The sequence below is a fragment of the Diabrotica virgifera genome, chromosome 5 (assembly GCF_917563875.1).
Source record: "Diabrotica virgifera virgifera chromosome 5, PGI_DIABVI_V3a".
Classification (NCBI taxonomy): domain Eukaryota; kingdom Metazoa; phylum Arthropoda; class Insecta; order Coleoptera; family Chrysomelidae; genus Diabrotica; species Diabrotica virgifera.
In genome coordinates this window covers 57420468-57436334 of record NC_065447.1, presented here as the reverse complement: position 1 = coordinate 57436334, position 15867 = coordinate 57420468, and the positions used below count along the sequence as shown (strand labels likewise).

The 15867-nt window shown below is 33.8% G+C and overlaps 1 protein-coding gene across 2 annotated transcripts in view; it reads right to left on the bottom strand.

Annotated features, from left to right (window-relative positions):
* Nucleotides 1–15867, bottom strand: part of LOC114330487 (unconventional myosin-XV) — a 368864-nt gene that overhangs the window by 189876 nt on the left and 163121 nt on the right. For both annotated transcript variants that reach the window (XM_028279830.2, XM_028279831.2), the window contains exons 12-13: nt 14906–15863; nt 10038–10263 (exon numbers count right to left, since the gene is read on the bottom strand). In XM_028279830.2, coding sequence (XP_028135631.1) covers nt 10038–10263; nt 14906–15863 — 1184 coding nt within the window. The remainder of the gene's footprint in view (nt 1–10037; nt 10264–14905; nt 15864–15867) is intronic.

Here is a 15867-nt window from a genome sequence, read left to right as displayed (position 1 = left end):
AGACAATTCGAACATTTAAATCATGTTTCCAAATGTCATCAACGCCATGGAGTTGGATAGAATTCTTTTTTGTGGTTCTAGCGACATCTATTGGCTTTTTTGAACTTTTTGAAGTTATACCGCTTTAGGCGCGATTTGGAGTGAATTTTTATTTTACTGGGCGCATGCGCACACCGACAGTATGGTATTAGTCGTTATACAGGCTCTGATTGGGTGTTAAAATGATCTGTCAATAATTGTTCAATATGGAGGTTATCGGTAAACAAAAATGTTGTATATTATATTAGTTTTTATTGTCGTGAGGACAGAAATAAAATCAAATTTACAATTGTAGTGACTTTCTAAATAGTTTTGAAAAGCCACAGATACGTAATTCTAAATGTTTCAGTTGTATTGCAATAAAAACTTATCTTCATACCTATTTGGAAAATCTAAAAAAAATAATGTACTTACCTATTAGTAGGCAATGCTTTAATTTACATAATCTGATTACGAACAAACTTTCTACAAATCTTCATCTAATATATCGTTTTCTCACTCTATATTTTGTTGCATTTTAATATTTTAATTCGACAAAAATCAAACTAATAATTTGATTAAATTCATATAAATAAACACAATGTCAAAAAGTTTATGGTGTAAACGTTCAGTTGGTGTACATTTCCACATGACATATACTTTGTCGCTTTGACTTTCGAGCGGCGGGATCGACGGGAAGCGGGTTCGAGCCCCAATGCAAGTTATTATTTTTTTTATTGTTTTATACATTTTATGATTGTAAGTATATTATTATATAATTTTTTCCAGGAAATACGTATTTAATTAAAATTTTTGGCAACAATTATTGTTCAGAAATCATTTCTTTGTGGCATTTTTCAATGTGTTTGTGTGTGTTTTATTCTTTTATTTTTTTAATTATTGGAAAGTAGTAAGTATTAAAATTAGTTTAATATTTCAATTAAATATAAATAAACTATTTAAAGTATATTCATTTCGTTACAATCATATAATAAAAGTATAACTTCTTACGTGCGTAAAAAGTACACTCTTTCTTTTTTTACCTTGCTATGCATACGTACCATAAATATTAATCAGATGGCGCAAAAAATCTCATTTTTGCTTATTCTGGGACTTAGGCACTTTTCATATGAGGCCGAAAATATTGTCATCGAGACAGCTCAGTTGCCACAATTATCTCAAAATAATACAATGTATGTATTTACGTATCTAAATATATATTATATTGTATGTTCCCTATGTCCAGCTGAACGATTTACGTACTGTATACGTGGAATATCATATAATTTGTCATATTAAATGTATCTTTATTATGTACCTACAAACTTTGCATTATTATGAATGAATATTTGGACATATAATTTTCTTTTTTATTCGAGCAATTTGTATTTCAATCAATTTTTATGTCGAACAATTCATTTTCGAGTGGTTAATTTTGAGTAATTGATCTCTAGCAATTGCGTTCAAGCAATTGATCTAGAATCAAAATATGACACATTATCTAATTCTGACACACTATCTAAGGTGCAACGAAGTTCACCGGGTTGTCTAGTTTTATTAATGAAATTGTTGTAAGAAATTTGAACATTATTATTATTAATTACTTCAGACCATGATTCATTTTTTAAATAATTATTTATTTTTTTAAAGTCAATTTTTTTGTTGTAATTTTTTTCTTTATGTTCTGTATTTATACTGTCACAGCTTTTAAAGGATATCAAAACAAATGGCGAAAAATGATCTGTCATATCGGTTTGAAAAACTATCGAATCTATATCAATTTTACTTTCTATATTATTAGTTTTCCTAATAAATATATGATCTATTGTTGTCTTAGAATCAGAAGTAACTCTTGTAGGTTTATTTATATAAGAGATGAAACCATATGTATTTAATATGTTTAGATACCTAGTTGTATCGGGTGTATAGGATTTTAACAAGTCGATATTTATATCACCTACATAAACTTCAAGATGTTGCATATCCAACTGCTGCAGATATTGTTCCAGATCGTTTAAGAATATTTGAGTATTTGTTGCAGGTGGTCGATAATAGGCAGTTATCCCAACTGAATAATAAGTATTTAAATGTTTCGTTAAAAATTTCACGCGGAGAAATTTACTATCATTTATCTCTATAGTACTAATTGTAGATGATATACTATCTTTTATATAAATCACCGTACCATCGCATTTATTTATACACGATTCATTATAATATATTCCGTAATTCGGAATATGAAAATCATTTATATTTACCTCCCTAGTTTCGGATAAAATAATTATGTCCAAAAGATCCTTACCTGATTCTAAATATATGAGCAGTTCATCAAAATGCTTTTGTAAACTTCGAATATTAAAGTGAATCACACCAATTCCATTCTCCCACTTTACCCTCTCCAGTTCAAGTAAGTAATCTTGAAAATTATTATATTCTTTTGTATCGATTTCCTGACTATTATCTAAAATTTCTAGATATTCAAGCATTTAGTCATAAATTGTACCTGATATCCCAAAATTTAATCAATCGTTTATTAAAGCGAAATAGAAAAATGGTATCGAAAACAAAAATTTAAAGCCTTAAAACCTAGAGAGCATTAGCAATAATACAATTGATAAAACACATATTATTTACAAATTATAATGGGTTCTGTATTCATCAAAGTCTTTAGAATTTTTTATTATTTTTACGTTACCGTTTCGACAGACGTAGATTTTACCATTGTCAGTCCACACATTTTTTAAACCCACAAGACTGGTTAGCTGATTTACCCATTCCAATTTTAAGTTAGTGAGATCTTCCTTAATAACTACCCCAGTACCCTTTAGTAGCTTCTTCTTAGCGTAGACTGTTTGCTTATTCTCGATTGTATTTAATTTAAGATACACAGCCCTAGCTTTATCCTTGTTTTGTTTACCAATTCGATAACATAAGTTATAATAAGTAATAAAATAATATATTAGATAAAGATTGGAAGAAATTTTGGTGGAAATCAACTTGTGTGAATCGAACACCGCTGTCCTGCGCGTTGCACCAAAAATTAATGTTTATTTAAAAAATTTCCAGACGCCGTCGTAATTAATCGATTTTAATTTTGCAAATTGCAAATGAAAGGTACAGTACACTTCTATAATCTAAAAGAAATTAAACTTGCTATCTGCTTTACTTTCAGTCCTGCAACATTTTAAAAAAATTAAATTTTCTCGGGAAAGCTGGATTGCAAAATTTATTTTGCAAAATCTATTAAACCTATCTTAATTAAACTTGCCCTATTATTTTACTATATCATAAAGTTTTTCTGAGTAAAATATGAAGATCCTATGTGTATAAATATCTTGGGTGGACTGTATTATTGTTGTGGTTCTAATAAAAGGAATGTATCTTCAATTTATTACATTTATTCTTCTAAAATACAAAATGCTTTTCGTTGGTGTACGTAATGAAATTTAATTATTGGATCTTGTCATTCTGACAATCGGCAGCTTACTAAATATCAGCAAATATGTCATTGCCACCTTATTTAGGATTAAACAAATTATGTATTAAGTTTTAACATAGCCCCCACCTTGAAGGGAACCTTCAAATAATAATAATATTAATGTAATATAAAACACAACAAAATTAACTACATTACACATGTGAGTCCTGTAATGGTAGTAAAGAGAGGTCTCTAATAGATCGTTTTAAAACACCATTGGACGTCCGAACTTCCGCTACCCTAGAGATATTGTCTTTTCCAAAAAAAAAAATTTTAACACTCGTCCAATGTTCCATCGGAAAGACGGTAACTGGCTATTCTTGATGAGGACAAAACTGTCCACTATTATTGGAGATGCAGGTTCGTTCCATTTATACTGCTTGTGTAGTTGAATGACATAGTCTTTTGAAAACCGATTACAGATTGTTGCTTCAGTTGTTGCACAAATTGAAGTCTAGATAGTCGGTTAGATGGAACTTCTTGAAAATCAGCATCAGGAGGGTCTGTGATGATCCGTCCAATAAGAAAATGTGAAGGAGTTAGAGGATTTAGGTCAGGAGGATCATTGGATAATGCAAATAACGGCCTGCAATTTAATATTCCTTCAATTTGAATTAATAGTGTATTAAACTCTTCATATGTCAATATTGCATCTTTCAAAATTCTTTTAAAATGAAATTTTGTACTTTTGACAGCAGCCTCCCATAGGCCACCAAAATTGGGAGAGTATGGAGGTATAAAATGCCAGATGAAACCCTGATTTGCTGCAAAATCTAAAACAACACCTTGATGCTGTTGTAAAAATTGACCCAACTCCTTAAGTTCATTGTAGGCACCTATAAAAGTAGTACCATTATCTGAGTATATATTTGAAGGCATACCTCGTCTTGAAATAAATCTACGTACATGCCACAAAATTTTCACTCGTTAAATTTGAAACTAATTCAAGATGTATTGACTTGGTTGAAAAACATACAAAAACACATATATAGCATTTGGTAATTAGTTTACCTCTTCCCTTTCTATCTGCAATTGAAAATGGACCAGCATAATCTATACCACTATGCTGAAAGGGAAATGATTGCAAAACACGTTTGTCAGGTAAGTTAGACATGAGTGCTGTACAGAGAGTAGGCTTTTCCTTAAAGCATATCATATAGTCTTTTATAAACCTTTTTAAGTGTTTGAAGCTCCTTGGCACCAGTTAATAGATCGTTTACATAGAAGTCCTTTAAAACAGTTTTGGAAGAAAGTGGGTATTTATTTGAATGATCAATACCTAACTGATTTAAACATCGTATGGCTAGATATGGAGCAGCTGAAGTGCCATATGTGACTGTACTTAACTGCAAAACCTGAAGTTCTCTCTCTGGATCATCTCTCCAGATAATTCTTTGTAGTGATTCATGTTCAGGGATCATTTGAATTTGTCCATATATTTTGCTGACATCTGCTGAAACTGCGTAAATGTATTGTTTGAATTTGATTAAAATAGGAAATATATTACTTTGGATCTTAGGACCCACATATTGTATATCCTTAAGAGACAAACCACTAGTAGTTTTACAGCTTCCATCGAAAACTACTTTTAGTTTAGTAGTGAGACTTGATTCTTTGTATACACTATGATGAAGAAAGTAATAGGTTTGAAATTGTGTATCAATAGTCCTTGTAACATTGAATAATTGACCAAATTCTTGATATCCATCAATAAATTGCTTGTATAAGTATTTTAACTTTGGATTGGTTGTGAGTATTTTTTCGAGAAAATAGAAGCGTTTTACCGCAGTATCAAAGAAATTGCCTAATATTTCTGGAGGATATTTAAATGGCAATTTAACAATGAATTGTCCATTGGGAGCTTTAGATGTAGTATTTAAGAATAATTGTTTACTTTCAATATAATCTTGTGATAAAAAGTTACTTTCAGGAATTTTTTCTAATTCCCAAAACCTTTTTAATTGCTCATCTAAACTTTTAATAACAGAAAAATTGAAAATGTGTTGACTTGAAATGGGTTTTGATATTGGTGCTAAGCCTGCTACTGTCCAACATAGCATTGTATTTTGTAAAATTGGTAAGTTTTTCCCTAATTTTATTTGGCCTTTTGATAGCAAAAACCAAAATTCACTAGCTCCAATTAGTATGTCTATGCATACTGGCTCATAATGAGACGGATCTGACAATTTAATATTTTCAGGAATGCGCCACAGAGAATTGTTTAAGACATATGATGGAGTAGCAGTGCTAATACTTGGTACTACTGGACAGTTCAAAATTGTAGAAAACTGTTTATTGCTTGAAATTATATTGATGCTGCTTTTTTTATGAGTAATGCTTTCAGATTGGTTAATACCGATAATTGGAATATGTCTATTGATCAATGGAATATTAATTTTTTGACAAAAAGGCTCAGTGAATAAATTTGATTGTGCACCACTGTCTAAAATTGCTCTAGCTTTATGAAAATTGTTGTATTTATCCTTACCTTGAAATGTTACAGTAGGCAGCAAAACTTGTGTAACTGGAATCTTATTATCAACTAATAAATTTGTTTGACTAGTAGATGGCTCTAAAATTATTGTTGATTTAATTTGAGAATCAATGTGCAGCAATGTACTATGCTTTTTTGAACATTTTTTACAATTATCTAGTCTACACTGATCTTTGGTATGGATTATATTTGATTTTATTTTTGGTAAAAAGTTATTTTTTATATAGTCAAAAGATTGATTTGAATTGGGGAAAGTTGTACCATTAGTAACATTAATTGCATTTTTATTCACATAGTTCATTAATATTGCCATAGCATCAAAAAATGATGTTTTAAATTGCTTTCGTGTTTCATAATGAGTCTCTAGATCTGTTTCATCACATTTCTCCTCTATAGTTCTCTGGAGTTGATTAAATTCTTGTAATAAATCATTGTAACCAGTTAACCTGTATTCTACATCTGGAATAGTAGGCAAATTGGTATCTATACTTGTAGCAAATTCATTTAACATTGCTAGTTCTTGAGTCAATGAATTTCTGTTTCTTATTAATTGTTTAATAGACATATTAATAATCAAAATGGAAATATAGGCTAAATAGAAATTGTAATCTAGCAATGGTTTGACAAAGGTATAAATAGACCTTTGACAATAATTGTATTTGTATTGTAACAGAGGTAATATCGTATCTACCTCGTAATCCTCGTATAATCGTACCTCGTAATATAGAAATGGTAAATTGGCAATTGATTGAAAACAGGTATAAATAGACCTGTTAAAATTGTAATCTAGCAATGGTTTGACAAAGGTATAAATAGACCTATGACAATAATTGTATTTTTCGTATTTGCATTTGTATTATTTGTATTCGTATTTTTATTCGTATTTGTATTCGTATAGAAGTAAAATCGTAATACCTCGTAATCCTCGTACCTCGACCTCGTTATATAGAAATGGTAAATTGGCAATTGATCGAAAACAGGTATAAATAGACCTGTTAAAATTGTAATCTAGCAATGGTTTGACAAAGGTATAAATAGACCTTTGACAATAATTGTATTTGTATTGTTATAGAGGTAATATCGTATCTACCTCGTAATCCTCGTATAATCGTACCTCGTAATATAGAAATGGTAAATTGGCAATTGATTGAAAACAGGTATAAATAGACCTGTTAAAATTGAACTTATATTGAACTTATATTGAACTTGAAACTTGAACTTAAACTTATGAAAATAGTATCCCAAGTGTAATTATTGTGCAATGGTAAATGGACACATTATTTCATCAAAAATAATTGTATTTTACTTGAAAATTGTATCAATTTTGAAATAATAGGAAAAAATGCAATATTGACCTAGAAATGTACACCAACGTTAAATGAAATCAGTTCCAAGTTCTAAGTAACTGGAACTGTTATCGAAATGTCAATTTGACAAATATTCAAAAATAGATATTCTAAATGACTTCAAAATAATCGTTTTAAAGTTGAAAAAAGGGGGTAATCAAAATAATGTAAAACTGCAAACCCTTAATTACAGTAATATGATCAGAAAATAGTTTAAAAGGATATCTTCGTGTTATAATTTTAATAGCGTTCTTGCACTGTAATTTATAGTTGACCAATTCGTTTGTAGACTGAATGTCACCTCTTTGTGTAATAATTTCTCTAAATAGTTCACTACTTGACTGGGCCACTGACTGCTACTATAGACTTCGCTTGTGGCTTCTTCTTCAATAGATTGTTGCAATTGATTTTATTGAATATCACCTCTTTGTGTAATAATTTCTTTAAAATTGTTCACTACTTGACTGGGCCACTGACTGCTACTATAGACTTCGCTTGTGGCTTCTTCTTCAATAGATCGTTGCAATTGACTTTCAAAATATCCGGCTCGAAGGACCAAAAAATATGTATAAATATCTTGGGTGGACTGTATTATTGTTGTGGTTCTAATAAAAGGAATGTATCTTCAATTTATTACATTTATTCTTCTAAAATACAAAATGCTTTTCGTTGGTGTACGTAATGAAATTTAATTATTGGATCTTGTCATTCTGACAATCGGCAGCTTACTAAATATCAGCAAATATGTCATTGCCACCTTATTTAGGATTAAACAAATTATGTATTAAGTTTTAACACTATGTGTAGCGTAAATGGTTTAAAAACGTAAAATGCGAATACTTGTTTTTGTATGATTTTTTTCGCAATTATTGCTATTTTGCAACAAGGGTGACTATTTTTTAAGTTTTTAAACTATGTTGTATTGTAGGAAATTTAATTACGCAACTTTTATGTCAGTACAACTTTTCTCAGAAATGAATAGTTTTAAAGTTATAATCAAAAAACCAATAAAAAAATCGAATTTTTCCTTAATATTTTGACATTTTGATTATTTAAACAATGTTCCTGACCATTTTAAGTGAGAGGATAACTCAAATATTATTATTTGAGATATTTTCAAGCAATGTCTGTAAAAAAAATTGAGTCACCTCTCAACGTCCATCTCAAAACAGATGCGCCCTGGACTAAAAGTATTTATTTAAAATTATAATTCACAGTTATATTTAAACAGTTTTAAAAGGCAATTCTTGGTAAGTTTTGCTTCAACACATTTTGTTTGACAAAATAATTGTGTTTGTATTGTGCATGTTACCATGGAAACGGCGATCATGTGTATGGAAAACCGGCGGAGAACCAGTGAAAAAGAGAAATGTTTCGTTTTGAATGTATGTAGGTAGTGAAAAAACTGGCACATTGTATAGCATCCATAGAAAAAAGCTGTTTTAAAATATGATTAGTAAAAAGATAAGGTAACGGATTAATCTATAAAAGGTGGATTTACATGAAAGCATAAAATCCAAAACTTAAAGAAAAAAAAAAAGAAAGAATGTGTGTGTACTTTGTACGCATGTAAGAAGTTATACTTCTATTATAATATAATTTCAACGAAATAAATATACCTACTTAACAGTTACAATACAAAAAATTAACAATAATTACCAATAATTAACCAAAACTTAATAATGCCAAATATTAAAAAAAAAAAAAAAAGAAAAAAGTATGAATCGTCCGGGATTTGAACCCGCAATCTCGCGATTTTTTGATCTCTGATCCAATGCTCTACCAACAAGGCCATCAAGCCACATGCTACTTACCTTTCAGATATACATAATTATACATCACGGTGACAAGTGAAATATAAAAATAGATGTTTTATTATTTTACGTCCAAGGAAGACAAATCCAAAGGCACAAAATTATAATAAAAAACCTTTTAAACCACCTTTTTCAAATTGCGCAAGTTATATTATTAATATTAATGTTAATAAATGAAATATAAATATTTTGACGTTTCACAATTTGACAATTCACTTTTAACTGCAGTGCCTTAAAATTTTTAAAGCACTAGTGCCTTAAAGTAACATTTTTAACGCTCCTATGGAGTCCTAAAAATTGCATTTTTAACACGTTTGTAGAAAAATATATTTAAAAACACTAATATATTCTTTCCACATCTTTTCTGGACTGATACATACATAAATTAAAACATTTTGAGGTATAACTTCAAAAATATAATATGAAACCTATTTAAAAAGGCAGTATAACTATTAACTAACCTTTGTTGTTTCTTTTCGCATAAATTTTAAAACGCAACAACCATACATAACCAAACCGTCAACCGTCCAAACCACAGCTGCGCTACAGCTGCCATATTGGAAAATTTTTGACATGTCATTTGAACATCCAATCAGAACAAAGTTATAATGCGCATGCGCCCGGATCGTAGGTTTTAACATATAAAAATTCACCCACATATCGCGCGTAAAGAAGTATAATTTCAAAAATATTGTATACTTAGTTAGTTTGGTAGAAAATTACGAAGAAAACAAAAGCTAATAGAATGATCTTACTTAAATAAAGTACCTAGTAATAAAATCAAGTCTAAGAAATTCAAACTAAAAGTCTGAGATTGATTTTATGGACGCCAAACTATAGCACATGAAGCAAATTTATATTTCCTATATTACATTTTTTATGCTTACTTCTTCACATGTGGTCCAAGAATCCACATTAACGGTTGAAATGGTTTTATCCGCAAGTGTTAAAGTTAAAGCTGTGTTGTACCCCTGCCGTATGCTTCTCCATTCGAGCAAAGTTGGCGGATACGTTCTTGCATGTGGTGACTTATGCACGCCTCTGGTTATTTTTCTTTGAAGGGTTTCCTTTATATTATCCGGAACTTGATCGCTGACGTATTTTAGAAGGTATCTACAAAATAAATGAAAATAATTATTGTTAAATTATTTTGTCTTATATAACGTAAAATAATATAAAATGTGGCATATAATATATTTTGGGTACGCCAGAATATCTAAACTATTCACTAGAAGGATCCTATGTAAATAACACTGCTAATGTAAGCGTTAATAAAGTGGTTTCGAAAAACTGCAAATTGAAATCTGGTGTTCGGCAGGGATGTATAATATCCTTAATTCTATTCAATTTATATGGTGAACACATTAAGCGTTAAGTTTTTAAGGAATGACAAGGCGGAGGAACTATAGGAGGACGAGAAATCAAAAACCTACGATATGCTGATCACAAGGTTACATTGACGGATTCACCAGAAGAACTGGAACAAATTGTGAACAAGCTGGGCACGGTGAGTGCGGAATATGGTTTGAAAATAAATACCTATGTAAACCCAAAGTAATGATCATCGATAGAAACAGAAACAACCAGATATAAGAAACATGGCAGGTTACTAAGTGTTCAGACATATTAATTTCTTAGGCTCTCACTAACAATGGAGGGTGCGAAGACGAGATCCGTCAACGCATCACAGTGGACAGATAGGCAACAGTCAAACTCACAAATTTATGAAAGAACACTGCGATTACAAAAAATACAAAATTACGCATTGTTTGGGCATTAATAGTTTCTATAGCCACCTACGTTTCAGAAACATGGACCATCAAAAATGCCAATTCGAAGCGTACTAGTATAATGGCATTTGAAATGTTGGCCTGTAGAATGTTGCGCATACCATCGCACAAATAATTCATTCAATACTAGAAAAACTTAAATAAAAACTAGACTTGCCACAAATATCAACCAAAATATACTGGGATATTTTGTACATATAACTATAAAGAGAAGGCATAGAACGAATAACAGTTGAAGACAATGTAACGGGCAAAAGATCCAGATGAAGATCTCCAGTACGATGGTCGGACCAAATAAAAGACATGACTGGTTACTCATTATCCGAAGGTAAACAACATGCACAGGAGAGAGACACTTGGACAAAAATAGTCAAACAAATTACATGACTCCACTACATCCTTACGAAGGAGAAGAGATAGAGTTATAATAAATAAATAGAGAGTTATAATAAATAAAAGATGAAAAATCCAGCTGCAAAAATTAATTATTAAAAATAATAACTAATAATTTAAATCTGAAAACTTTTCGTGGGACTAATTTCTGGTAACATCCTTAATCTCTGACTTTTACAATTTATAAGACAAGAGACGACGAATAAAGAAGGCAAAAAGGACTCTAAAACATGCAGTCACATTCTGCCTTGTTCGCCTAGGAAAAGGTCCGAAAGATTGTTCGAGTATTAAAAATCTGAGTAAAGATAAAAGTGAAAGACAGTTTATGTTTCCTTTCGATTCACAGGTCGTCCACCATCCCCAGCAGCTATTTGAGGGGTCAGAGTTGCATCTGGGCTTTTCATCTTTTCTTTAAGAGATGTCGCTACAGCTTCTTAAAAGGGAGCCTCCGCGTAGATTGTGATCACTTGTGAATACAATCGGGCGTCCCCTGGAAACGAGTAATGTCGGCTAATGCTTTCAACACCGGTGCACCAACAACACAGATGCAATCAGAATCAAAACGGTCTTTATCAAGGCCATTTTGATGACGACCTCAATTAATATTGAAGGATTATCAGCAGATAAAGAAAACCTATTGTCTAATATGTGCAGAGAACATGGTTTCGATGTTCTACTGGTTCAAGAAACCCATAGAGGTACTGCAAGCCGCAGACCAAGGATTCGGGGTATGAAGCTTATACTGGAGAGACCACACGACCAATATGGTAGCGCAGTCTTCGTCAGACCAGATATCGACGTAGCTTCCACATTTCTAACAGATCAAAATGACATCGAGATCTTCACAGTGGACATAAACTCCTGTACAGTAACGTCAATCTACAAACCACCAAACGCTGACTTTGCTTTTGAGGAACCGAGTAACTTTCAATCACAGCAAATCAAATTCGTACTGGGTGACTTCAAAGGTCACAGTGTCGCGTGGGGTTATAACGAAACATATTCCAATGGCGAAGAACTAGAAAAATGAGCTGAAAGCATGAACCTAAAACTTATTCACGATCCAAAGCAGCCTGCGTCGTTCAACATCGGAAGATGGCGCAGAGGTTACAACCTAAACAATATATTTGTCGGCGACAGAATTGGAGACCAGGTGACAAAAATCGTTGGAAGCGCCCTCCCAAAGACACAGCACAGACCAATAATTTGTTCCTTTCAAGAGAAGGTTCAACTTTACTAAAGCAAAATGGGAAAAATTATCTGAAGCATTGGATCAAGAAGTGTCCCAGCTAGAACCTTGCCCTGATTCATACGATAAATTTGTAGAAATCGTAAAGCAAGTATCACGGAAATTTATCCCTAGAGGTTGTCGAACTGAGTACATAGCGGGGCTCAATGAAGAATCTAAACCCCTACTTAAAATATATGAACAGCTATATGAAGTAGACCCTTTCTCGGAAGCAACAATACAGGCTGGGGAGGAAATGTTACATGCAATATCCGCCAACAGAACGGAAAAGTGGTGCAAGCTGGTCACGAGTCTGGACATGAGACAAAACAGCAGACGTGCCTGAAAGCTGATTCGGAATCTTGGCAACGATCTCGCTGCTCCGGCAGTCAACATGACAGAAGTCACACTCGATCAGATAGCCCATCGTCTTCTAATGAACGGTAAGACGACATCAGGAAAGAACAAGGTGAGAGCTCAACGGAATATCGATGAAGAGAGAGATGTTCTAGGTACCTGTTTCTGTCTAAAGGAGATGAGAGGCGCGATCCACCAAATGAAAGATAATAAAGCGGCCTGCCTGGACCACATATGAATAGAACAAATAAAGAACTTTGGACTAAAAACCGTAGAGTGGCTCGTAAAAATGATGAATTGCTGCATCCGTACATTACAAATCCCCAAAATCTGGAAGAAAGCTAGAGTGATAGCCCTCTTAAAACCAGGGAAAGATCCGGCGAATACAAGGAGCTTTAGACTTGTCTCTTTTTTGTGCCACCTTTTCAAGGCATTTGAAAGAATGCTATTGAACCGGATCGCTGCTTATGTGGAGACTAAAATGATTCCAGAACAAGCAGGATTCAGACCCCGAAAGTGCTGCTGTAGTCAAATTCTTAATCTCACCAAACATATTGAAGATGGTTTCCGCCTATGACACAGTTAACCATCAACGGCTACTCGCAAAACTCTACGAAACTACAAAAGATTTCCGACTAACAAGGTTAGTGAAATGTCTCGTCCAGAATAGACGCTTCTACGTAACGCTCCAATCCAAGAACAGTCGGTGAAGGGACCAAAAATAGGCTACCACAGGGAAGTGTCCTCGCGCCGATTCTATACAACATTTACACCAACGACCAACCCATACACCAACAAACAAGGCAATTTATTTACGCTGATGATACAGCTGTGGCAGCTCAGGAAGAACCTTCAATGAAGTCGAAGTGAAACTGACAGATGCCCTGGGAGACTTAGCTCTATACTACGATAAAAACCATCTGAAACTTAATTCCACAAAAACCTAGGTATGTGCTTTCCACCTTAGAAGCAAAAATGCCCGAAGGCCGCTGGAGGTGGAATGGCGTGGTCAGATGCTGGAACACAACGAGACGCCAAAATACCTTGGCGTCCGTCTGGATAATAGAACTCTGTCTTACCGATACCACTGTCAAGATGTCAAGAAGCAAGTAAGTACCAGAAATAATATCATCCGCAAGCTAACTAATACAAAATGGGGAGCACAACCACTCACTCTCCGCACTTCTGCCTTAGCCTGCTCACGCAAAGAACGTCGACGTGGCTCTAAATGAAACGGCTCGTATAATATCGGATTGCCTGAAACCGACACCTATCGAAGAGGTATACCCCACAGCTGGGATTGCTCCACCACCTATCAGGAGGAAGGTCACATCAGAGGTATAACGAAAAAAGCAGGAGACGGACCGAAGACACCCATTATATGACCACCAAACTCAGCCAAGTAAACTGAGATCTCGGAAAAGCTTCCTGACAACATCAAGATCCATCTCGGAAGCGCCAGAGACGCGCCGAATACACTTATGGCAAGCGTCAGCTACCGCGACACATTTTCCTCCCTCGGAGGAAATAGCTGCTGGACACAATTTACCGTATCCGACTTGGAAAGCGCTAAACAGACTAAGAACCGGCGTTTCACGTTATGCTAGTAACCTGAAAAAATGGGGATACCAGGAGGACGATACCTGCGACTGTGGCGCGGTTCAGACCAGCCGGCATCTACTATCATGCACAGTGATGAGAGAGACCTGCACATAAGAAGACTTAATTATAGCAAATGACAGGGCCATCTATGTGGCCAACCATTGGATTTACAGAATTTTAAGTTGTTGTTGTTCCGGACACGGAAAGTAAGTAAGTAGCTTCTTAAAACTGGATTATGTTATTTTTATAATTCTGCTTAAATACGCAGATGTGCCCCAATGAAGACGTCTAGAGACAGAAACAGCTGTCTGGGGATGGTGAACCACCTCTGAATCGAAAGGAAACATAAACTGTCTTTCACTTATAATCAATACTTTATACTTACTTGTGCAACGAAGGACTTGGTTGGAAACAACTTAAACAATGAGCCATCAGTTGACAAATTCTCTCTGAATTATCATTTTGATATATCTGATTGCACAACTGAATCAACAGTTCATCTCTCAGCCCTTTTGATGATAAGCCTTTGTGAACGACATAATCAGCTAAAGCCTTTTCTTTAGTTCCGTGCAAATGGGAATCGTTAGACCAACGCAGTATTAGTTTGAATAGAGCAACTGCATCTTGAAAATCTTCGTCCCTAGCTGCTGCTTTGGATAGAAATGGAACCGTAATCGGCTCCTTTTTCATTCTCATATCAGCACCTTTAAAGTATACTGAAGAGAATTTAGAAAACTCAAATTGATCTAAATCAGATGGCAGAATCAAGGGTTGAGGAGATCCTGTGACACCACCCAAGACCTTCATAAGACTTTTCTCCGTATGAGGGGGAGTATAATTTTCCAATTTAGAAAATATAAAAGCTAGTTCTGCTGGAATTTCTAGGTGGTTGATGTTGACCTTGGCGTTGGATACTTTAGCCGCTGCGGCTTGTTTTTGCGCCTGCGCTTGTGCTTGAGCTTGCAGCTGCGCTTCTCTGGCAGCTCTTTGTTTGGCTCTTTCTTTGGCGACTTTCTCAGCATCGACTTTTCTTCTATATTCAGCTTTCCTTTTTTCAAATCTCTTTCTTTCGAGCCTACCTCTGTAGTATGCTTGTGCTTTAATGACACCTTTTTTAACTGCTTGATATCGTTTTCGTTGACTGTATCCTTTCCAGTGTTTTTGAATAGTAATGGCGTTGGTTCTAATCTTTTTGTATTTCTTTCGTGCGAGATATCCTCTTATGTTCTTTTGTATCATCACTGCTGCCCCTTTTAGGGACTCGCCTCTGGTTGATTCTAATTTTCGTTCAAGACTCTCCCTCAAGAAAACCCTTGTAGCTCCTAGTTGGTAATCTGGACCCTCTGA